Source organism: Corylus avellana, chromosome 1, assembly GCF_965113065.1.
Source record: "Corylus avellana chromosome 1, dhCorAvel1.hap1.2, whole genome shotgun sequence".
In the NCBI taxonomy this organism is placed as follows: Eukaryota; Viridiplantae; Streptophyta; class Magnoliopsida; order Fagales; family Betulaceae; genus Corylus; species Corylus avellana.
Genome location: NC_142490.1, coordinates 37,846,727 through 37,870,579, shown reverse-complemented (window position 1 = coordinate 37,870,579; position 23,853 = coordinate 37,846,727). Strand labels below are relative to the sequence as shown.

Here is a 23,853-nt window from a genome sequence, read left to right as displayed (position 1 = left end):
AGGCTGACTGGGCAATTTCCCTTTTTCTCTCTCACCCAAGTGATTGGCTATCTGTCCAATCTGACTCTCCATCTTCGCAATTGCTTGGGTGTTAACCATGGTGGCATTCTTTACTTCATCTATTGCTTGGGTATTTGCCATGGTAGAGTTTTTGAGCTCTTGTATGGTCTGGCTATTCGATTGTATGAATGCCTTCATCATTTCCTCCAGCGATGATTGTGACGAAGATGCAGGATGTTGCACTGGTTGAGTTGAACGACCATGATTCTGTGAGGGAAATCCTTGATTCATTGGTTGGCTCTGCTTCCATGAGAAATTAGGGTGGTTCCGCCACCCTGGATTGTATGTCTCTGAGTATGGTCCGCTTGCTTGCTTCCTAAAGTCATTAAAGGCGTTCACTTGTTCCATGGCGCACTCGGCAAAAGCCGGTGAAAATGGACAATTCTGTGCTAAGTGCATAGGATTAGCACAGATTGAACAGCCATCAACATTGAAAGTGTTGGCGGCATTTACGGATTGACCCACTGCAAGGGCTTCAACCTTCTTGGTCAGAGCATCTATCTTTATCCTCAAATCAGTGTCCTCCTTAACCTCATAGATGCCACCTTTCTTGGGAATACAGGCAGATTTATCCCGACAACTCGAAAAATCCCACTGATGTGAGCTGTCGGACAACTTGTCTAATGCCTTATATGCTGCATCCCCTGTCAAACTTAAGAATGCTCCCCCATTCATTGACTCGATCATACTACAGTTGGATTGGGTCAATCCTTGGTAGAAAAATTGAACGAGTCTCCACTTCTCATATCCATGTGGGGGGCATCTTATCAACAACTCCTTAAACCTTTCCCAACACTCTGAAAATTTCTCATCCTCCTCTTGAGTGAAGAAGCTTATTTCCTTTCTGCATTCATTGACCTTTGACATTGGGAAATACTTGTTATAGAACTTGCTTAACAAGCTTTCCCAAGATGTAATGGATCCGGGCGTGTTGGAGTCCAACCATGCCCTAGCTTTGTCTTGTAGAGAGAAAGGAAATAGTCTGAGATGAACAGACTCTTCGGAGAAATTTTGAAATTTGAAAGTGGCGCATATGTCCTTGAATTTCTTTACATGACTATAAGGATTTTCAAGTTCTAGACCATGGAACGATGGTAGGAGTTGGATGACATGAGGTTTCAAATCAAAATGAGTAGCATTGGTTGGTGGCAACACTATACACGAATGGGATGTAGTGAAGTCCACAGGTGCGAACAACTCCCTAAGTGACGTAGTGAAGTCCACATTCCAAGCTCTAGCTTGCTCGGGATTTCCAGCTCTAGCATCCTCATGCTCAACCCTAGGTTCCTCTATGTTATCTTGTTGGTCTCCCATTTCACCTCTATCCTCACTCTCAACAGGTGCTCTCCGAGTTCTCCTAAGAGTTCTATCAATGTCGGGATCTAAAGGTGTCAAATCTAAGTTTAGGGATCTCCGACCAAGCATACACCAATCTCGAGTGTTCAAATAAACTGATTAAACAACAATGAATAATCACAGAAAGAACACAAACAACCAAACAAAAAAATAGAACTAACTATTCAACAACAATATACAAAAGAAATTTCAAAACAACAACAAAAAAATTGTGCTTAGCTGCTTCTGGTGATGCACTCGATCGCAGATGTGCGTTCGCTGTGCGCTCGTGCGTACTTGCAGAATGGATCAGGCGCAGGCACGCAGGCTGCTCACCGAAAAGGCTCGAGTGCGCTCGATCGCAGATGGAGTGTGATCAATCGTACTGACAGAAACTAAAATTCTCTGAAACTGCAGCAAGAAAAATAGAAACAACAAACCGCTTTTCCTTTTTCTTTTTTCTGTTTTTTTTTTTTTTTTTAGATCAGAATGGCAGAAACAACAACAAATACAAATACAATAAAATAAAATTGCAAAAATAAAACAACTAGTAGAAAAATAAAACCAATTCAAATAAAAATCAATTTCACAAACAAACAAATCCCCGACAACGGCGCCAAAATTTGATGTACAAATTTAATTGTACTCGCAAGTGCACGAGTCGTGTGCAATATAGCGTGTGTGCAAGTGCGAGGTCGATCCACAGGGATTTGTGTTGTGTAAACCAATTTCTATTTAAACCAACTCTATTTTAACCTAGTTCCGAATTTTGTGATTTTTGTCGTGCAAAATAAAACATAAACTAAAGAAAATAATGAAATAAAATGGTAAAGAACACTAAGGTTTTAGAATTCACTTCGCCAAATCTTAACTCTATATTCTCGTATTTGTTCCTACAATCGAAAAACTATATTCGATGTTTTACAAATATCAAGTTTAAATCATTCAATGAATCCACCCATTTTTACAAATCACAACAAATATCCGATTCGAAATTAAATCATCCTATGTATCCGTTTGGTTAACGAATCACAACGGATATCCGATTTCAATCGAATGATTTGATGTATCCGAAGGATGAAACACATCAAATATCCAACTCCAACACATAATAGTTCATCACATTCAATTAAAAGATATAAATCAAGCAATTGAATGAAAATCTACAACATCCTTATTCGAAGTCAAAATTGTATAAACAAAATACGAGAATACATGAGTTTGTCAATGACGAAGCTTCATCTTCAACCTTAGTTGAAAGATTTAGCCTCTCATGATAACAAAAATAATCACCAATTGAATTGTCATCATCGAAAGAATAAAACTTACAATGGAAAACAAAGCAAAAGCTTCCCCACGGCAATACGTCGTAATTCAGCTTAAAACGGCCTCCTCCAATTGTGAGGCTTAGAGGTCTATTTATATGGCTTAGGAGAGCCCTAGAAGCCCTAGTAATCCTAGGAATTTCGGAGATTTAAGTCCAAGCCCAATTAGGATAAAGAAAACCTAAGCCCAAATCGGAATAGGATTCGCCCAGAATTGCGGTCCTATCTTGCGGCGTGATTTTGGCCTTGCGACGCTCCGAATTGGGAAAATGCTATTTCACAATGAATTGTATTAGTTTGAGTTAGCTTTCCAATGCCGCTTGAATCACTTCAATCGGATATCTGAGATGAAAGTTATGGTCAAAATACCAAGACGTATTCAGAATCCAATTTTGCATCCAATCCGATTTGACTTCAAATTGAGAAATTCCGAATTAATCCTTTCCTTTATTTGATTAAACTTTAACCATGATTGGTTAAGCTTAACCATATCCTCTAGGTCTTCCCAATTTGCCCCTTTAAGCTTGGAATTTTTCCAGAAATGCTTTCTTTTCTTCCAAAAGCCTATAAAACAAAGAAAATACAAAAAGGCAGTAAAATGTCCTAATTAACCAAAACCAAAGGATTAAAACATGCAAGTTAAGGGCTGAAAATATAAATATTTTAGCACTTATCAGTTTTGCATCTTTCTTTGCAAATAGGTATCTGAGTGCACCATGATCGGTATAGATGATGACTTTAGATCCAATCAGATATGATCTAAATTTTTCTGTGTTGGAATAGTTCAACTGAGCATCATTCAAAATCCTAGATGCATAGTAGATGGCATGAGGTACCTTCCCAACTCACTGTCCCAGAACAGCTCCCAGCGCAAAGTCCCTGGCATCACACATAAGCTCGAACCGGAGGTTCCAATCTGGTGCCATCATTATCGGTGCAAATGTAAGCAGCTTCTTCAGTATTTTGAAAGAGTTCATGCACTCATCTGTCCATAAAAACTTGACATCTTTGGCTAGTAGCACACTAAGTGGCCAAGAAGTCTTTGATGAATCTTCTATAGACTCTGGCATGTCCCAAAAAACTTCTCACACCCTTTACTGTTACAGGAGGGGGCATGGAGATGATGTCAAATTTTGCTTTGTCCACCTCAGTGCCCTTCTTAGAGATCACGTGACCCAGCACAATGCCTTGTTGTACCATGAAGTGGCACTTTTCCCAACTAAGCACCAAATTACATTCTTCGCACCTTTTAAGGACCATTTGTAGATGGTGGAGGCATTCATTGAAGTTAGAGCCAAAGACGTTAAAATCACCCATAAATACTTCAATGAACTTTTCCACCATGTCTAAGAAAATGCTCATCATGCATCTTTGAAATGTAGCTGGAGTATTGCATAATCCAAACGGCATTCTTCTATAGGAAAATGTACCAAAGGGACATGTGAAGGTGGTCTTTTCTTTATCATCTGGTGCTATCGCAATTTGGTTGTAACCACTATAACCATCCAGAAAGCAACAGTAGCTGTAGCCAGCCAATCTCTCTAACATCTGATCAATGAAGGGTAGTGGAAAATGATCTTTCCGGGTCTCCTTGTTGAGCTTTCAATAGTCAATACACACCCTCCATCCGGTGGTCATTCTTGTGGGTACTAGCTCATCCTCATTATTTTTCACTACTGTAATCCCACTCTTTTCCTGCACTACTTGAACCAGACTTACCCATTTGCTGTTTGAGATGGGATAGATGATGCCTGCATCTAACAATTTTAGGATTTCAACCCTAACCACCTACTTCATGTGTGGGTTCAATCTTCTTTGTGCATCCCTAGTTGGCTTTGCTTCATCCTCAAGGGGAATTTCTCCTCTTCCTCCAAACTCAATTCCGCAACAATTATCACAGGTAATGTCCTATTGGCTCCTAGGTAGGCATACTTCAAATGTGTAGGCAGCTACTTTAGTTCTAAGATTGGTGCCTGGACAAAAGAAGGAACAAGAGTAGTTATATTCGGTATAAGAGTCTCAAAAGGGGTTCTATACCTACCTGGATGAGGTGGAGATGCCTCAAGGGAGTGCACGATTTCAATGCTGTCATCAGTCACATCCTCCAATTTTGACTCAATGTCTTGCCTTGTGAAACTATGAGTGAGGGCTTCCTCTACTGGATCAATATGATGGACCTGAAAGATTTTCTCAACAGCAACTTGAATTAAACAGACACTAAAACAATCAAGATCATCTTGGGGTAATTTTATTGTATCAAAAAGTTTGAACTCTATTTTCTCCCCATTTACCTTCATACTTACAATACCCTTTTTCATGCAAATTTTTGTATCTACGGTCCTCATAAAGGGTCTTCCCCAGATAATAGGTAAGGGCAAAAGCATAGGTGATTCTTCCATGTCTAACACAATGAAATGAGCAGGTAAGATAAATTGGTCTACCTTAACCAGGACATCCTCCAAAATACCTCTCGGTCTTCTAATGCTTCTCTCTGTGAGTTGTAAGGTGATCAAGGTTGGTTGTAGCTCCCCCAGACCCAATGTCATATAGACATTATTTGGTAGCAGATTGATACCCGCTCTTAGATCCAATAGTGCACACTAAAAAAGCTTATCGCCTATCTTGCAAGGGATAGTGAACCTACCCGGGTGTTTCAACTTGGGTGGCAACTTTATCAATACCAGTGCACTTACCTCTTCTGTTAAAAATACTTTTTCATGATCCTGAAACTTCCTTTTATGAGCGCAAAAGTCCTTTAAAAATTCAGCATAAACAAGAATTTACTGAATTGCATCAAATAAAGGAATGTTTATTTCAACTTTTCTCAAAGTTTCAAAGATATCCTGAAGTTGCTTTTCTTTCTTTGGTCTTACAAACCTCTAAGGGAAGGGTGGTGCATTCACCTTCTCCTTTTCATTTACCTTGGATGTTGAGGCTTTAATTGGATATTCTTGTACAGGCATCTTCTCCTCTTCACTTACCTTGGGGATTGAGGCTTCAGCTGGAGGTTCTTGTATTGTCTCCTCAGTTCCCACCTTGTTATCAACACTCTTACTACTTCTGAGGGTTGTCACAGCCTCTAGTTGCTCTTGACATTCATCCCTCTTTTCTTCACTCAGTTCCTTGGCCAGATTTTCTACTTGTCCCTCTAGTCTTTGAATGGCTTGACTGGCTGCTGCTTCTAATGTATAAATGGTCTGACTTGTTTGAGCATTAGTCTGGTGTTGCGCAGATAGGAACTTGATCAAGGCATCTTCAAGGTCGTTCTTTTTGGACTCTTGTTCTGCAATTGAAAACATGGGACAAATCCCACTAGTATGGTCAAAATGATAACATATGGCACATACCTTGACTTGTGCATTTTGTTGGGCAAAGGAGATGTTATGACTCATTATGGCTTTCATTATCATATCCAGCTTTCTCTCTATGGAGGCCATTTGAATCTGAACTCCACAATATGTGATTTCTTCATGCTTGCCTTTTTTTAGTCCTTGTCTCCTTCTGGGTGAAAATTGTTGGGAGTTTTCACTTATGGTCTCAAAGAGCTCTATGGCTTCCTCACTACTTTTCTCAATCAACATGCCAACACAAGCTAAATCTACAAGACCTTTGTTAGCATCATTTAAACCCTCATAGAAGGTTTGTACCTGATCATCTTGAGATACGTTGTGGTGTGGGCAGTTGAGAAGTAGCTCATTGAAGTGATCCCATGCCTCAAAGAAAAGGTCTCCATCTTTTTGTTGGAAGGTCTAAATCTCCCTCCTCAATTTCCTTGTCTTTTGGGCTGGAAAAAACTTCTTTAAGAACTTTGTGGACATCTCTTCCCAGTTGTGAATCAAACCTGCAACCAAAGAATTTAATTAGAGTTTAGCATTATCTTTCAAGGAAAAATGGTAAAGAATTAACCTGAATCCCTCTGCGGTTAAACCCTGGACATTCTAAGTCTTGCAGAGATCAAAAAATCCCTAATGTGTAAGTATGGATTCTCGGAATGTGTGCCTCTATAGTTTGGAATCAACTTTAGCAGACGCAAAGATAAGTTAAAATTGCTCTGCTCAATGGGCTGGAAGTTAATACATGATGGTTGGTTGATGTTCTGTGGCATGAAGGAATTTTTCATGGGCCTTCGCACCGGTGGGTTCTCTTCCATCTTTTCTCCGACTTTGAACACTTCTTCAGAGTTCTCTCTTTGCCTTCATCGGATGGTCCGTTCAATTTCTGGATCGTATGGAACGATGGCTAAGTTCTGAGATCGACAACCCTGCATGTCAACCAAACTTAAAAGAAAATCAGACTTTATAATTTACAACAGCTTCAGTGTTGCTGACGGAACTGTGCTCGAGCGTAATGGTTCCTACGCTCAATCGCAGTGATGTGCTCACTATCTCAGAAACAAGTACTCACTCATCCTGTTGCGCGCTGCTTATTTTACTCTACACTCGATCGCACTTCTTATTCACAGAATTGGAATCACACACAGCAGACAGAAAACCAATGAACAAAATTAGAAAACGAAAAATTAAAATAAAAATTAACAAACCAAAGGAAAGGAATTCTAAACAAATTAAACAATCCCTGGCAACGGCGCCAAGAACTTGTTGTGACTAATACCCACCTAAATTAATAGGCGAATAGCTACTACATTTTACTCGCAAGTGCACGAGATCAAAATGATAGTATAGGGTGCAAGTACAAGATCATTCCCACGAGGATTATTGATTTTGTTTAAAACTGATTTTCTGAATTAAATTGCCAAATTGTCACAGATTTGCAATGTTGAAAGAGATAAAGATAATGAAAATGTTAGGATTTGACATCCACCACTAATCAGACTAATTAAGATACAAATATGTCAATGTTCCAATCATGTTGATATAATTAATGTTTGTCAACCTAAGGGCATGGTATCAACTTCTTAAGCTATTGATTTCCCTAAGCAATGAATTAGGCATGATATCTACTCTATTTCTTTTCTTCCCCAAAGGATTTAACATAGTATCTACTAAGTTGTTCTTTAAGGAAACATAAATCTATGGAAATCGACAAACACATGAAGTCTAGGGTATGGTATCTACTACTAGCTCCCCATGTTGATTATCCCAAGAACCTGTGATGAGATTCTTTTGTTACTCGATTAAACCCAAGAATCGGTCATCCAAATTGACTAAATTAACAGATCCACATATGCACATGATGATTAAGCACATTCATATGGGAAATTCAAATAAACAGGAAATAATCAATTTAAATAAACCAAACCATGATTGTAACAAAGGCATAATTGAAACCCTAAAAAGACATAATTAGGAATTCAATCTAGCCCCTAACAAAAGTATTTAGCTAGACATAATAAAACTAAACATAAAAAGAAAAGAAAAGAAGAAACCAGAAACGACTCCTAGTAGCTCCAAATTCTCCTCTCTAGAATTGTGTCTTCAAATCCAACTAGGACTTTGAAAACCTAATCCTAAGTGGAATGGGAATTCTGGCCGTATCTGGCCGCCCCGAGTCCACTCGATCCCAAGGAGTTGCACTCAATCTTACTTCTACGATCGATCCCACTGATGTTGTGCACAAGCGCATGTGTGCTTGAGCCTGATTCTGGTGCGTGTGGGCACAGCTGCTTGTACGCGTGATCCTTGCTCTGGTGTTTGAGTGCATCTGTGCTCAAGCCTAGGTCTTTTGCGATCGAGCACAAATGCTCTCAATCCTGGTGGATTGTGCTCGATCCCAAAGCTTGCAAAATTTTCCAAATTGCCCTTTAAGCTTGTAACTTTCTAGAATTGCTTCCCTTTCTTCAAGAACCTAGAAAAACATAAAAAACACAAAAAATGAAGTAAAAAAGCACATAATAACAAAACTAAAAGATTAACAAATGTAAATGAATGGGCTAAAATATGTATATTTTAGCACTATCAATGCACAAGATAAAAACGATAGTATAGCAGACAAATACAATATCATTCCCACGAGGATTGGTAAATTATGCTTAGAATGTAATTTTCTAATTAATTAACCGAATTAAATGGATGTCAAATATTTAATTGAATTAATGAAATAAAGCTAAAAGATTAACTAATCTAAAAAGGATTAAGGTTTTGAAATCCACCGCTAACCATACTCAAATAAGATTAACAAGATGTTAATATTTCAATTATATCCATATATTCAATGTTTGCCAACCTAAGGATATGGTATCTACTCCTTAAGCTATTGATTTTCATAAGCAACGAACTACGCATGGCATCTACTCTAATTATTTTATTTCCAAAGGAAAGCATAAATCTATGGAAATCGACAACCACATGAAGCCTAGGGCATGGAATCTACTCCAGGTTCCCTATGTTGATTAAGCCAAGAACCTGTGATGGGGTTCTTTTGTCACTTTATTAAGTCTAGGACTCGATCATCTAAATTGACTTAAATAACACAAATCCAACACACATGCATATAAAGAATTCGATCAAACAGAAATTAATCAAGTTAAACATCCAAATGATAACTGTAGCAGAAGCGCCAATACTGTAATCTTACAGAGACATGATTAGGGCTTCAAACTAGCCCTAATTAAAATATTAACTACATAACAAAAATAAAAGGGAAGAGAAGAAAAACTCAAAACCCTTCCTGATCTAGCCTTCAATCCTTTATCCCGAGCTTGTGTCTACTTCTCCTCCCCTTATTCTAATGAATAGAAGGTCTATTTATAGGGATAAAAGAACCCTAAAAGTCCTAATAAAATTGTAGGTCAGTCTCCTAGTTGGATTAGGAGACTGAAAGACTACTCTGATATGAAAAAGGGGATTCTGCCCTGTCTGGGAGCACAAGTGCGTTCGATCGCAAGAGGTGTGCGCTCGATCCTTTGTGTTGGGTGCTAGAGCGCATCTTGCACTCTCGCTTGGCTTGATATGTGATCGAGCGCTGGTGTGCTCGATCCTGGTTGTCTTGCGCTCGAGCGCAGGTGGGCTTGAGCCTGCATGGGTTGCATTTGATCCAATAGTTTCCAGCTTTTTCCCAATTTGTCTCTTGAGTCTGAAACTTGCTGGAAATACTTGCTTTTTTTCAAAAACCCTAAAAACATAAGAAAACACAAAAACATAACAAAACATCCAATAATAACAAAACTAAGAGCCTAAGAGCATTCCCAATGGAGGAACCAATTTTTTATGCAAAATGGCTCATCAAAACCCACTTTATCTAGTTTAGCTAATGAATTTTTAAAGGCCTCCTACATCCGATTAGCTATATTTTTGTCTATATCATTTAAATATTTTTTTTTTTTTAACTCTTTATTGATTCTATCTTTATTTTTTCAATGGTAATTTGTTAGCACAATAATTTTTCAACGATTATTATTTTTCAAATAATCATTTTTGTAACTATAATATTTTTGAAACGGTTGTATTTATAATAATTATATTTTTCAACGGTTATATTTTTCAAATGTCGTATTTGCCAACGTTAAGTATGAAAACCATATTCTCAGAGTAATGTCAATCATATTTATGAAATATCTTTTTGTTAAAAATTGTGAAAGAATATTCTCATAATGATCCCTTGAAAAGTGGGAAAAGTTTTTGGAAAAAGAGAAAATAGGTGAGAGAAACAATAAAAAGTAAAATGGCTCCCTTAAAAAGTGCTGGTACATGTAGCTTTTTTTTTTTTTTGGCTAATCCAATAAAATATCCATTTTTCTTTTTTTTTTTTTTTTTTTTTTTGGCAAATCCAATGTAAAGGGTTTTTGACAAATCTGATTAGCCATTTTAGATAAAAGTATCATTTGACTCTTCCATTGGGAATGCTCTAATATATGTAAATTAAGGGGCTAAAATATGTATATTTTAGCACTTATTAGGACACCGAATGATAGTTGATCTCCGCCCCCCTCCTTAGGCACCACCTCGGCCCTCTCCCTAGGTACCTTTTTTTTGTGAAAATTTTCTATTTTTTCCTTTCCCAAATATAGACCCTTGTCTCCAATTCTATGACTTTTGGCACATGGTATAACTATGGGGCAAGAAAGTGACTCCCATGTATTTCAATAGTTTCTCCAAACTATTGATCTTCAATTTGCCTTGCCGCACCCTAGTTTACTTCAGTTGTTGCCACAACGCAACAACTCCTCCCCGGAATGTGTTCACCACCGAAGAGACTCGTCATTCATCGGTCACCCCTTTGAAGTCAGGAACATCTTCAACAACAACCACCCAATCAAGGAACTCTTCGGGTTGCAAGCAAACTTGGAATTCCGAGATGTAAAGCTTGATGCCTGCTTCCCATGGACTACCATGAGCTTGTGTCATAGGAAATCTCCGCCACACTCCGCGACCTGCATAAGGATTCACAGGTTCATTCTCAACGATAGATTTGCCTCCCGCCTCCGTGAACCCCGATCTTGGTTGGCGATGACTACCATTCAGACCACCCATGTCGATAAAGTGATCGGTAGGGACTCCGTGTTGGGTGCACACCTGCTCCCTTTTCTGCATGGCTATACCACCAAACCTCTCCTCCATGTGCCACAAACGAATCACCAGTTACTCGTTATGTGCTTCCTCGTGCACACGTGCACTTCGTTCATGTCTGTACAACAATTGCCCCTCCCCATTCATGGAAAGTAATCTAAGCTCTGATACCAACTGATGAAACGTGACTTAGTAAGTTGCAAATAAGAACAACAATAAAGAATGGATAGGTATTTCTAGATCTGGATACAATCAAATGATCTAAGAAATCTTCTCTAAACGCTAGATTCTCTCTAGCGTTTGAAGGAAAATCATGAAGAAACTCAACTTTAAGTAATCTTATTGATAAAAACTGAATTATAATCAAAAGTTGTGTTCTAGTGTCTATAAAGCATGTATATATAGGGCCCCAAACCCTAAACCTAACAATAATACGAAATTAAGTCAAACTGAAATTCTACAATGGCCATCCAGACGGAGCATAACGCTGTCCGGATGGACACTAAAATAAAACATGAAAATTGTAAAATAACATAGGCGTCCAGACGGTCTCCGGAAAAGGACTTCAGACAAGGCTCTCGGGTTTAGGCCCGTCCGGACGATTGGAGACGAGGTTGTAGATGAGGCTCTCTCATCTACATCACTAAGGGTGCGAGTGACGTAGTTATCACACAAGGTCTTAGTCTATAATCCTTGTATCCTTAAAGGTATAAAGTTTGCAATTGGTAAATGGAAGTGGGCATTCCATTTTAAGTAAGACTGTTATACATCAAATCTTGGTGATCTACCTTGATCAAGCGAAGCGGTGTCTCCGGGATTGATATGTAGTGTGTTGAGTCCCTAAAGCACTGAACAGACTAAGGAGTTATCTTTTCATGCAATAGTATGAATCCTTGTAGGATAAGGCTATATAGAGGGTGTCAAACCTCAAGGACTATAAGGGTGTTGTTATCAAGTTTATGAAGATTAAAATAACTTAAGTAAAGATATTGATTTTGTTGTTGACTAAAGTGCAAAAAATAAATGCAACCGAGAATTGAATTATAAGAGAGAGAGAGAGAGAGAGAGAGAGTAGGGTATTGACTTCACCCCTATCCGCACGTCAATGATTAATCATATGTAATCAAAGAAATTGATTTATGCATGTCATAAATAAACAAGAAAATATTGTATTAAGGAATAAGTATAATTCATCTTTGGTTGGCACGGACCTTCCACCTAATCACTAAGATGTGGTACAACTCATCCTCCCTAGGTATGGATTATCTAATTCTTTAATAGGATACATATAATCAATGGAATAGTATAAGCCATCTTCAGTTGTCACAGACCGTCTACCTAAATTACACTAAACTAGGGTATAGTATTATCCGTCTTCTCTAGGTATGGCCTATTTAACCCTCTTGATCATATATCAATTAAAACCGTTGTATAATCATCATCCCCATAATCACAAAAAAAAAAAAAAAAAAAAAATAGAGAATGATTTGATTTCAATAAAGGTAAAAAGCTTTCTAAGACAAGAGAAGAATTTCATCTTCTCTTGAGTTTGAAATTAAGAACAATTGCATTTAAACATTGAGAACAATATCAAATAATAGCAATCCTCTAGATTATACAACCAACATGAATAAAATGAAAATCTATAAATTAAGATACAATCAAACCATGCACTTGCGAGTGAATATATTTTGCACATCAATAGTCAACCTTTATTGAATGGCCTTTTTGTTACAAAATGGAAATTTGATGTATCCTAGCATTACACGTGTCAAATCTTGTGGCTCTTTTGAAAATGGTGTTGGGATCCGTTTGGCTCCAAGGGGGGAGCACGCAACGGATCAAAGCGAATCCTAGGAACTTTTAACTTCAAGATAAACATGGCTAGATTAAAATTAGAACACAAGTTTGTGTTAGTTACATGATAATTAAGCCTTGAATGTGCAATATTCGGCGCTTATCACAACCAACCAAAATGCTATGACCAATGACTTGAAAATAATATCCATAAAGTCTATCTTAAGGGAAAATTTCTTATCCCTTTGTCTACCTGACAAAAGATTTGGATTTCTTCTTGAAGTTGGTGTTCCCACAATGTTTAAATGTGATTACCCAACGTACTGAGCTCTATTGACTGATGATAGGTATAATTGATAAGCCGAATGTTGCACATTTAAGCCCCTTAACTCGCATATGTTAATTCCTTAGCATTGTTATTTGTTTGATTTTGTTTTGTTTTCGTGTTTTAGGGTTTTATATGATAGATGCAAGAATTCCAGTGAAAATTGGGCTTAAAGGACAATTTGGATGCACTCTGAAGACCTAGGATCAAGCGCAGCAACACTTGGGCTCAAGTGCACATGCGCTCGAGCACACTCCTCCTTGGGCTCGAGTGCCCAACATGCGGCAAGACTCCTTTTTCACCTTGGATTGGGTTTTCAGTCTCCTAATTGGAGTAGGAGACTCACCTACGATTTTCCTAGGGTTTCTAGGGCTTCTAGGGTTCTCCTAATCCCTATAAACAAGCCTCTAAATATTAAAGAAAGACACATTGCTACCTAGAGCAAAAATTCAGCAAATACTTCTTGGAGGCTTAGCAGAGTCATAAGCGGCTAAAACCCTTCATGGGTTATTGATGTAAGATGAAAGATTGAGCAAACCACTTTCATCATGACGGAATGTTGACATCATCATGACAAAAACTCATAGTGAAACAAAACAACTCTCTGACAAAAACGTCATCACTTCGTCATGTTGTCATGATGACGAAAACTTGCAGGATCCTAAACAAGAGAGCAGAAACCTTCAAAACACTATTGAACATATATAGAGTTTTAACACACCGAATAATGTCTGTTTCTAAAACCTCACATAAATTATAAGGGAACTTATTATAGAGTTTATTTGAATAGAAAACAAAATGTAATTTGACTCCTTAAATTTAAGAGCTACCGCTAGTGCTCTAATGACCCATAATATATATATGTCTTAAATAAGTTGAATAATGTCTTCTTTTCGAAATTAGCATGGTTTTCCTTTTTCTGAGTGACATTGTTTAAATTTTAAAAATCTCTCTCAATAAACTTAGTTTAATCTTTTCAGGGTCCGAATATAGTCAAGACAAAGCGGAATTCATGGACTTGCAAAATTATAAACAAAGAGAATTAACAAGCATCCAAAAATTAACAAGAGAGTTGAGCCACCTCTCTCCCCTTTGACAGAGAGATGTGAGGCACAAGTGGACAATCAGAAAACAGAAAAGTACCCTCTAATGGCCCTCAAAAGAGACAGCAGCTATCTGCTATATACAAGAAAGAAAAGAAAAGTACGAAGATAAGAGGCATATGCAGCAGCTATTGAAATCCAAAAGGTATTTGCTTTTTAGCGTTAGTAGTGCCTGCCTGTAAAGAACCATAATTTGATAACTCGACAGGTCTTGTCATGTAAGAAGGCAACGACGGTACTATACTCTAAATGCTTGGTTTTTTTCTAGCTCAAGGGAATGAGCCAAATATCCAACTGTTTCTCATATATTTAGTGTATAATTTATTTATTTAATTAACTACAGTATTTGTCTCTATGTCTGATTTTTCTGGACTCTCACATATGGGACTAACTCTTTCAATAGGAATCCTTATCCATTCATTTATTTTTATTTTTTATTTTTACACTTCAACCACTTCATTTATCGTTTCAAGCGAAAAATCAAATTTAACTTCTACGTTTTCACGCGATTCCAGTTTTAATCTCTAGGTTTTTAATTTCGATAATTAGATTCTTTAAGTTTTTTTGCCAATTTAGATTTTTATCTCTCCTAAGGTTTAACCCTAATCTCTAACAAGAATTGTGAGATTATAAATTTTGTAAAGTTCGATATAATAAATTGGGAAAGTGTTAGGGAGGCAAACAAATGAATTCAGAAAAATTTTCAAACTGACGTGGTAAGGATTTTTAAATTAAAAAAAAAAAAAAAAAAAGCAATTCTCTCTCCTTTGTCCCACTCACGGTCTACCACATCAGTTTGTAAATTTTTTTTGGTTCATTTGTTTGGCTCTCTAACACTCTCCATTAAATTAAGAGTTTTTAAACTTCAGGGGTAGAGAAATTACAAAAAGGATGAAAATTTAAGAGGTTAAATAAAGTTTTCCATAAAATATATTTATAATTTGAATTAACTTTTCAAGTAAAAAGTATAGTTGATACACAACATGTCAAACATTAGTCACATTACACTCGGCGAGCTTTCGGAAAAAGAAAGAGCCCTAGTTTATGGATTAAATTTAATTTCTCCTAGTTTCATAGTGAAATCCTTATTATGAACTCAACTCCCAAGATATTTTTATTCTTCAACTTTCCATACGTATTCTCGACTTTAAGATTTTTTTTCTTTTTGTGGTTGCGTGTTAAGTATTTGGACTTATCCTAAAGGAAAATGCTAAAGCATATATCCCACTCTTTCTCCCATCCTTTTTCATAATTTCTTTCTTTTTCTTGTTTTCATTTTTTTAAAAAAAAATCAACTACTTATCTAACTGAAAGTGTGGATCTTACAAATTTAATGATTAATTTCTTTTAAAAAAAAAAAAAAATTAAGAAGGATAGGACAAGGACAAGAATAAATGATCTAGCATTTTTCAAATTTTTTATGCTAAAATGGGTGGACAAACCATCCACTTCCTTAATTTGCTCTTCGTTCTTTTTTCTATTCAATAATGGGAACAGTAGCTACAAAGTATTAAACATAACAAACGGTGTGGGTTTTTCAATAATAAAACCCAAATGAAAAAGGCAATACAAGAAATGAACCAATCAATAGGCACCGAAACTATAAAGAATTCAGGCTTTTTTAAGGGTTGTATGAGGCGGTAACAAATGACAAAAGAGCTTAATAAGGAACCACAAATGGTAAAAGTAACTATCACCGTGAAGTGGTTGTTGCAAGGGAAGCATTGTCGAGAATCGAACGGATTTCGACAACAAGGATCGGACACCAACTACACAATTCTCCACGGCTGGATCAAACCACTTCAGATCTAGGAGGCAGTAACCCACTGAAAACAAAGGGGAAAAAAAATAAAAATAAAAAAAATTACAGAAAAACAGCAAACTAACAACAAATACATAAATAAACCAAAAGGCCAAAACATGAATATCCAAACGAAATGCGTGGAGGGAAGGGATGGAAAGAAAGAAAATGTGGTCATGGAATCACACGGGTGGAAAAGGCTTATCATCTGCTATCTTCGATTGAGCTGTCGGCCACAAGAATTCCCCTTTTCGTGGATTCGGAGGCGAATTATTGACATAAATGAAAACATCTCTTTTTATCATTCTCCACCACCTCTGTGATGGTGGGTAACATGTTCGTTTATGCAGTACCTCATCTCCTGCCTTATCAAGATCAGCCATGTTCGTTATATAATTGAGCTTTACAATCTGCAATTGTTGTTAGCGTACATAATAATGATAAATAATATGAAATCGAAAAGAAAGAGTAAAAAAGAGTCAAGACAGATTTACATGGTTCGGTGTATTAAATTATTAATTGTCCCAAAAGCTTAAGCTTATAGAAAAAAATAAATTTAATCACTTAATCATTAACTTTAACACTCTCCTTCACGTGTAGGCTCAAATTCCATTTTAATAGATGAGGCTCAATACGTGAAATATTTAATTTAAATAAAGAGTGATTCGACGGAGTCAAAATTCAATAAATTTAATCACTTAAATATTACTTTAATATGAGAAGATGCTTACATCTACATGAGAATGCGGTTATAGTTTACTATATCTATATATATATATATATATATATATATACCCTAATATTCCAGTATTAATCTCTATGCCTGAGAGAATGTAAGCCAATAGTTTCTAACTGTAGTTATTAAAGAATATGATATGGTGCAACAAGATTATAACATGGCAAGTTCATTTGCACAAAAATAAGAATTCATGTCATCTTTTCCATGTAAACCTAGACAAAGCACATACCTGCTTTAGGTTCTGTCAATTTTTCTATCCAATTTTTACGGGTAGTTGTGTCAGCTACTATTTTTTCCGTGTAAGGTCAATAAAATCATCCATGCTACCACCAAACATAAATGTTTTTTTACTGTCATTGGTGAAGCTCATGTTGTGCTAGCATCTCAAGATTGGAATGTTGTCTTTTTGGTTTCCTTTATTATTTTGCTATATTTGTATTTTATTGTGAACATTGTGTAGTTAGATGAGCCACTTTCAACCTCGTGTTCGTAAGCATTTTTAATTAGTCTCCTATTCTCTTTTCCATTCAGATCAAGAATGAAAAATACTGCCCTTTTGTAACTTTTTTTCTTATTGACTTAGAAAAAAAAAAAAAGGTTAATAAAATTGTCACCTATATTAAAAGTCATGTCGTCATGCCATATAAATTTTAAAAAGGGAAAGAAAAAAAAAATGTGGAGGAAGGAATGATCGATCCCTCCACTCCCTCTTTTATTTATTAAATTTTTCCTTTCCTACATTTTTTTTTTTTTGAATATTTTCAGACGTGTGTGACATGATGACAGATTTTGATACATATGACATTATTTTATTAGTTTAATGTGGATAAAATGCTAGCTTACATTTTTACTGTTAAAAATTAAATAAAAAAATTGACGGATAGACCTATTTGTCCATAATCAAAATTCAAATTCTCACCTATGCAAAGCCAAAACTCAAGGAATATGGGACAATTTTCCAAAAAAAACACAAATTATTCTTATTTGAGTGCATATTAAACATAAGAGTACTTTTATTAAGTACATTTTTGTACAATTACATATAACTAGATAATGTGACAATAAAAATAACTTTTGGACCAATGAAACATTCGTAACAAAAAAAGAAACGTACACAAATGCTTTAGGGTATTTGTCTTTCAAGGTTGGGGATGGTTCCACAATTTCTTTATGGTTGGAGGCTTGGCACCCGAATGGAATTCTCTTGGATAAATATGGCTTTAGGGTCATATATGACTTTGAAAGCCGTGTATATGCAAAGCTCTCTAGTGTGATGAAAAATGGAAATTGGAATTGGATGCCAGCTAGGTCGAAGGAGCTGGTTGCAATTCAAAGCCGCTTGTCTCTGGTGGATTTGGGTGGTCATGATATGCCTATTTGGCGGCCTTCAAAGAACCGCAAATATTCTTGTAGAGACACATGGGAGGCTCTTAGAGAGAAGCTTCCTAAAGTTGGATGGCATAAACTGTTACGATTTTCTTATGCTATTCCTATACACTCTTTCTTCATATGGTTGGCTATTAAAGGGGGGATTATATACTGGCGATAGGTTGCTAAGTTGGGGTATGGTGGGGGATATGAAGTGCTTATTTTGTTACCATACTATTGAATGTATTTACTTTTTGAGTGTGATTGGAGTAAGAGGTTATGGAGAGAAGTGATGCTTAAAAGTTTGGTTAGTCCTACTTGGCTGGATTGGGATGGGGTGGTGAGGGAATGCATGAAGGCGTGGAAAGGGAAAAATTTGCAATGCACTTTGTCAAATTTGCTTTTGGGGCAACTGTGTATCACATAAGGAAGCACCGAAATAGTATTAAATTTTACAGCTTATTTGTTGGGAGATTAGTACAAGAATCATGGGGAAGGGCAAAGGCAAATTCAAACATACTCTTGAAAATATCAAGATTTGTGAGAATTTGACCATTCCTTTAAGTATCTTGGTTCAAAATAGGTGAAGAAGCTCTTTTTCTTGAGAATAACTTCCATCAGGATGTAGTGTAAAACTCATCTTTTACAGCATCCTATAAAAAAGTGACACACAAGCTTAAAAAACAAAATACAGTAAATATGCGAGCAGCAGATCTTATGAGGAAAAAAAATGTAACGTAACAAAAGAGACACCGCCTCCCCTCCGTCGTAATCCGCCCAAAACCACTGCTTAATGCTACCGGATCTTCAGCCTAAGCCACCACCATAGGCCGATCGGAGGATTGGGTGGGGCCCCGTCACGTCGCCATCCACTATCCGGCCGGATCTATGCCGGTTTGGCCATTGTCTGGCCAGATCTGCGCCGACTTGGCCACCATCCGGCAAGATCTATGCCGGTTTGGCCACAATCCGGCCAGATATGTGCCGATTTGGCCACCATTCGGCTAGATCTATGCCAATTTGACCACCGTCACCATCCACAGTCAATCCGCCACGGCTTCTACGTCTCTCCGTCTCATCCGCCGGCCAAATCTATGCTTCATGGTGGGTTGAAGCTTGGGCGGTGCAGCGGCGGAATTAGGCTGAAGAGGTGGTGGGGCCTTTTTATTGATTTTTTTTTTTTTTCCATAAGATCTTGTGCTCTTATAGATATTGTAATTTATGTTTTTAAATGATTTGTCAACCTCTCATTGGAAGCTATAAAACCATACTTTTACAGCCCATCCTCAAGGTAGGGGCTCTCTTTTTTTCTGATGGGTGCTAGTTTTTTTTTTTTTTTAGCTTGTGATTTTTTTTTGTGTAGGAGACCATTTATAAATGTTTGATTTGGGTTTGGTTTCTCATTGTTTGATGTAAAGAACTAAATTCCAACTTTCTTACTTGTGTGTTTAGGTGTTTTTGTTTGTGTTGGAATGAAAAGATTATTCATCCAAAATGTTTGTTGTGATTTATATTTTCTTTAAGACACCTAAAGTAAATCCCAGTTGTACCTCATGTATAATGCCAGGTGTGATGAAGAGAAGCAAGAGCTACATGAAAAGTACACTCGACCAAATAAACAGATCTCGAGTGTAATAAATAAGCAACAATTTCAATAACTAATAATATTAATAATTTAAATTAAAAAAAAAAACATATAAAAATATATCTGAGTGACTGCCACTGGTACATGGAAGATAAGAGGCATCTATCTATCTAAAGGGCATGCATTTTGTGGTGATGAATCAGAAGTAGAAACAACGATAAAGAATAAAACAGAAATTGTAGTGTCAGAGCATGTGATAACCTGGGCCGCAGCTAACAGGCAGCAGCAGCTACCAGGCGTTGTTGGCTTGGCATGGCATATATGAGACAACCCCAGAAACCAATTAAACGAGAGGCCAGACCCGTGAAACACTGACGACTCATTTCCCACATCCCTTCCCATGCAAACTTTAACGGACTTGTTGTGAATATGACTATTATATATATAAATTCCATCTTTTTCATTTCAATTTCTTTGGCTTTGCCTGTTTAGCCCTTACCTGTCTCGAACAATTAACCCGCAAAAGAGAGAGAGACGACAGACAGACTGTCGGCCCCTTTGGTTGCTACATTTTAACAGACTTCACTTTTCATTTTAATTACTCATCGCATGTCTTTTGGCATTATTGCTGTTTCAACCCCACCTCGCCTTGTCTCGAACACTTCACCAGCAATCCTTTCGAGTCCCAGAAAGAGACTCTGTCGGTTCGTTTTATAGTTTTGTTTCATCACTATCTACAATTTATTTATACAACTGTATATATAAGGCTGACATATATATGACGCTTGCTTTTACTCGAAATTTATGCTATTAGCCATGCATATCTTGCTATTTAATATGATTCATTCGTTCTCCTGTTGATGTAAGAAGGATTTTGCCTTTTTTAAGTGTGTAGTTTTTTTAACTTTCAAGATTAAATTTAAATATTTCAAATTCTTAAAGTAAGTGATTAAATTTATCTCTTCCTATCAGATTAAGATTTTTAAATAAATGGTAGTTTAGCATAGTATGAGAACCAAAGGTCCTAAGATCATCGAACCTTGACTCCGTCAATTCACCCTCCATTTCAATTAAATATAATACGTGTAAGGCTTTACCTATTAAAAGGAAGTTTGAGCCCACACGTAAGAGAGAGTATTAAAGTAATGGTTAAATGATTAAATTTACTTCTTCCTATTAGCTTAAGCTTTTGAGATGAATGATAATTTAACACAAATAAGGGATATAAATGTTCTATAATTTTTTTTTTATTAGGGTAAATGACGTACACTTTCATGAGTTTCCTCCTACAATTTATCAATTTACCCCCCTTCATCCAAACTAATTTAGAGAAAAATAGTACATGAAAATATTATACTACACAAAAAGTTGTTAAAAAAAAAAAACCAAAAATAAATAGAACTCATCATCCCCATTCTCAACATATAGAATAGAACCTTTTTTTCATCTAAACAAATATGAAATGAGTAGGTTTGTCAAAGATAATTTTACTGATTTCAAATGTTGTTTTTTTTTTTTTTTTTTTCATCCATCTTAATGTTAATTTGGATAAAATGGTAATCTAACATTAAAACTTCAAAACATGGTCCAAGTTAAGGGTAACAATTTGTATTCGCATGTTGGATTCAAGTCGTGTTGAAGCATATGTATAAATTTATATAGGTCATTATAACTCAACCTATTTAATTAAGCAGGTCAAACCCCTCAACTAGCTTAACTCTTTAATTTTGTGTTAAATTCGTGTCGAGTTCACGAATCATGTTAAAATTTGTAAGAATAAGTGAAATGAGTGATATAATATAAGGGATAAAGTCTCATTTACCCTTATAATTATTAGCACAGTAGCATGTATATCACGTATGGTTTCAATTTTCCAATTCAATACATGACAAACAGATAGTTGTTTGCCAATCCGAGATCCCAAGACAAATAAACTCACTTTAATACTCTCTCTCTCTCTTTTCCGATTCTATAAAAGCAAGCCTACAATAACCAAACCTTGCTTTAAACATTTTAATTAGACACGTAGAGAGAGAGAGAATGGCTTCAATGCTGCAAAAGAGGATAGCATTGCGCAGAAAGATTCACATCCTTCGAGCCCATACAATCTCCAAATCTGTAATGCTTTCTCTCCTTTTTCCTTTCGTTTCTAGCTTTTCTTTCACAAACTTTTCATGCTCATACTTACCATTTCGTATCACTATGCCACTTTTCTTTACATTTACAAGCTCAAACTCAAATTGGAGGCATTCAAAAGAGAGTACTCCAACCTCATGGCTATCAAAAGAGAATACCTAAAGCTAATGATGCAAATCAAGATGCCTACTAAGGTTTCCCATCTCCCTCTCTCTCTCTCTCTATAACAAGATTATTATATTGTAACACTTTTTGATGTTCATGGAATCAACAGGATGTGGAAGTGCAGAAGATAGGGCAGGGATTTCTTGTGAGGGTGAACTGTGAGAAAGGAACAGATAGGCTGGTGACGATCTTAGAGGCATTTGATGAGATGGGTCTCAATGTTCAGCAAGCTAGAGTTTCATGCAGCAATGTTTTTGCACTGGAAGCCATTGCTGCAGCACAAGATCAAGCTCTGGGTGTAAAAGAAGTAACTAATGCTCTTCTAAGGACTATTGAAAAGAATAATGGAGGAGAGGCGACACATTGATGAAGAAGAAGCTTGGAAATTGTAATATTGTATCTTACTTTCCGTCATTTTGTCTTGTGATTTGAAGATTTGTCACTCTCGTTAAGAAGGCCAAAAATCGGATTGGGAATATATAAAGTAAACCTAGAAGTTTGCACATGGGAAACATCACTTGAATGATTAAGGTTAAAACTTTTCTTCTTTATCTCTTTCGTTTTTTATTCTGTGAATAAAAATATTAACAAATAATTCAAAACTTAAAACATTTCACATTTATATTACATTAAAACATTTTTTTCACTATATACTTAAAAAAACAGGTGTTTAGCAGCATTTAAATTATCAGCGTTAGCTGAAAACGCGAACATTGAACTTAAACGCCAATAATGTCTCAACATTTATTTACATACGCCCATACATGTAAAATCAATGGCAGCGTATAGTTACCAATGCCAATAAGTTGTCGGCGTATAGTTACAAACGCCTACAAGTTATAGGGTTTTTAAAAATGACAAAAATTTCCTCCAAGACTTGGAGGAAATTTCTTCAAACTCACTTTAATAAATGTCAAGTGTCCTCTAACATGTGAGATGCATATGTTTTACTTTCTACTAACTTAGAAATCCAAACATTAATTTTTAAGAAACTCAAATATGTTAAAAGACACTTGGCATTTATTATAGTGGATGGAAATAAATTTCTTTCAAATTGATTTGAAAGAAACTTGTATCCTTTTATAAATCTTCAGTAATTATGGAAAGAGATGCCGCATTAATCCACAAATTTATCGATGTTGTACAAAAACGTTCATAATTAATTTACTAAAACAACAATACTCTGCCCACATTTATCTAAAAACACACCGAAATATTGTATATTGCAAAATAACATCCTTGTATCTATCCCGTTACCCTAATAATCTCGAACCCTTTCACACTTTCTCCCTCACTCTCTAATGTTCATGGTTGCTCTAATCCAACTCTCACTCACTCAACATCAACTAAATCCCTTATCACCAACGGTACCGTCCACCATTTTTTCTCGGCATTTCTCACACTTCTGTGTCACCACCGTTCTGTTTCATTGCCTTTCCGCCATTCTTTCTCCATTTGGTGTCTCCCTCTTCCGCTTACCCTCTTTGTTACTCTCCCTCGTGTGTTTCAAACATTGAGCTTTGATGAGTGTTGGTGATTGGGTAGGCATGATTTTGATTATTGTTTGGAGTCGTGACAAAATGTTTGGTGATTTATAGAATTTGGAAGGGAGAAACCGTGCATGCATGTGTTTTGGGGATTTGTGAGAA

The 23,853-nt window shown here is 36.4% G+C and overlaps 1 protein-coding gene and 1 non-coding gene across 2 annotated transcripts; both read left to right on the top strand.

Moving 5' to 3' along the window:
• Positions 1–6,383: 6,383 nt before the first annotated feature.
• LOC132173154 (small nucleolar RNA R71) lies at positions 6,384–6,490 on the top strand. The gene has a single exon (XR_009439250.1). It is a non-coding gene; the product is annotated as a small nucleolar RNA R71 (small nucleolar RNA).
• A 15,337-nt stretch (positions 6,491–21,827) lies between these two features.
• LOC132172395 (transcription factor bHLH35-like protein) lies at positions 21,828–22,709 on the top strand. Its single transcript, XM_059583884.2, has 3 exons — positions 21,828–22,021; positions 22,132–22,233; positions 22,314–22,709. The coding sequence occupies exons 1-3, from the start codon at positions 21,944–21,946 to the stop codon at positions 22,569–22,571; spliced, it is 438 nt and encodes a 145-aa protein (XP_059439867.2). The 5' UTR covers positions 21,828–21,943; the 3' UTR covers positions 22,572–22,709.
• The last annotated feature ends 1,144 nt before the right edge of the window (positions 22,710–23,853 follow it).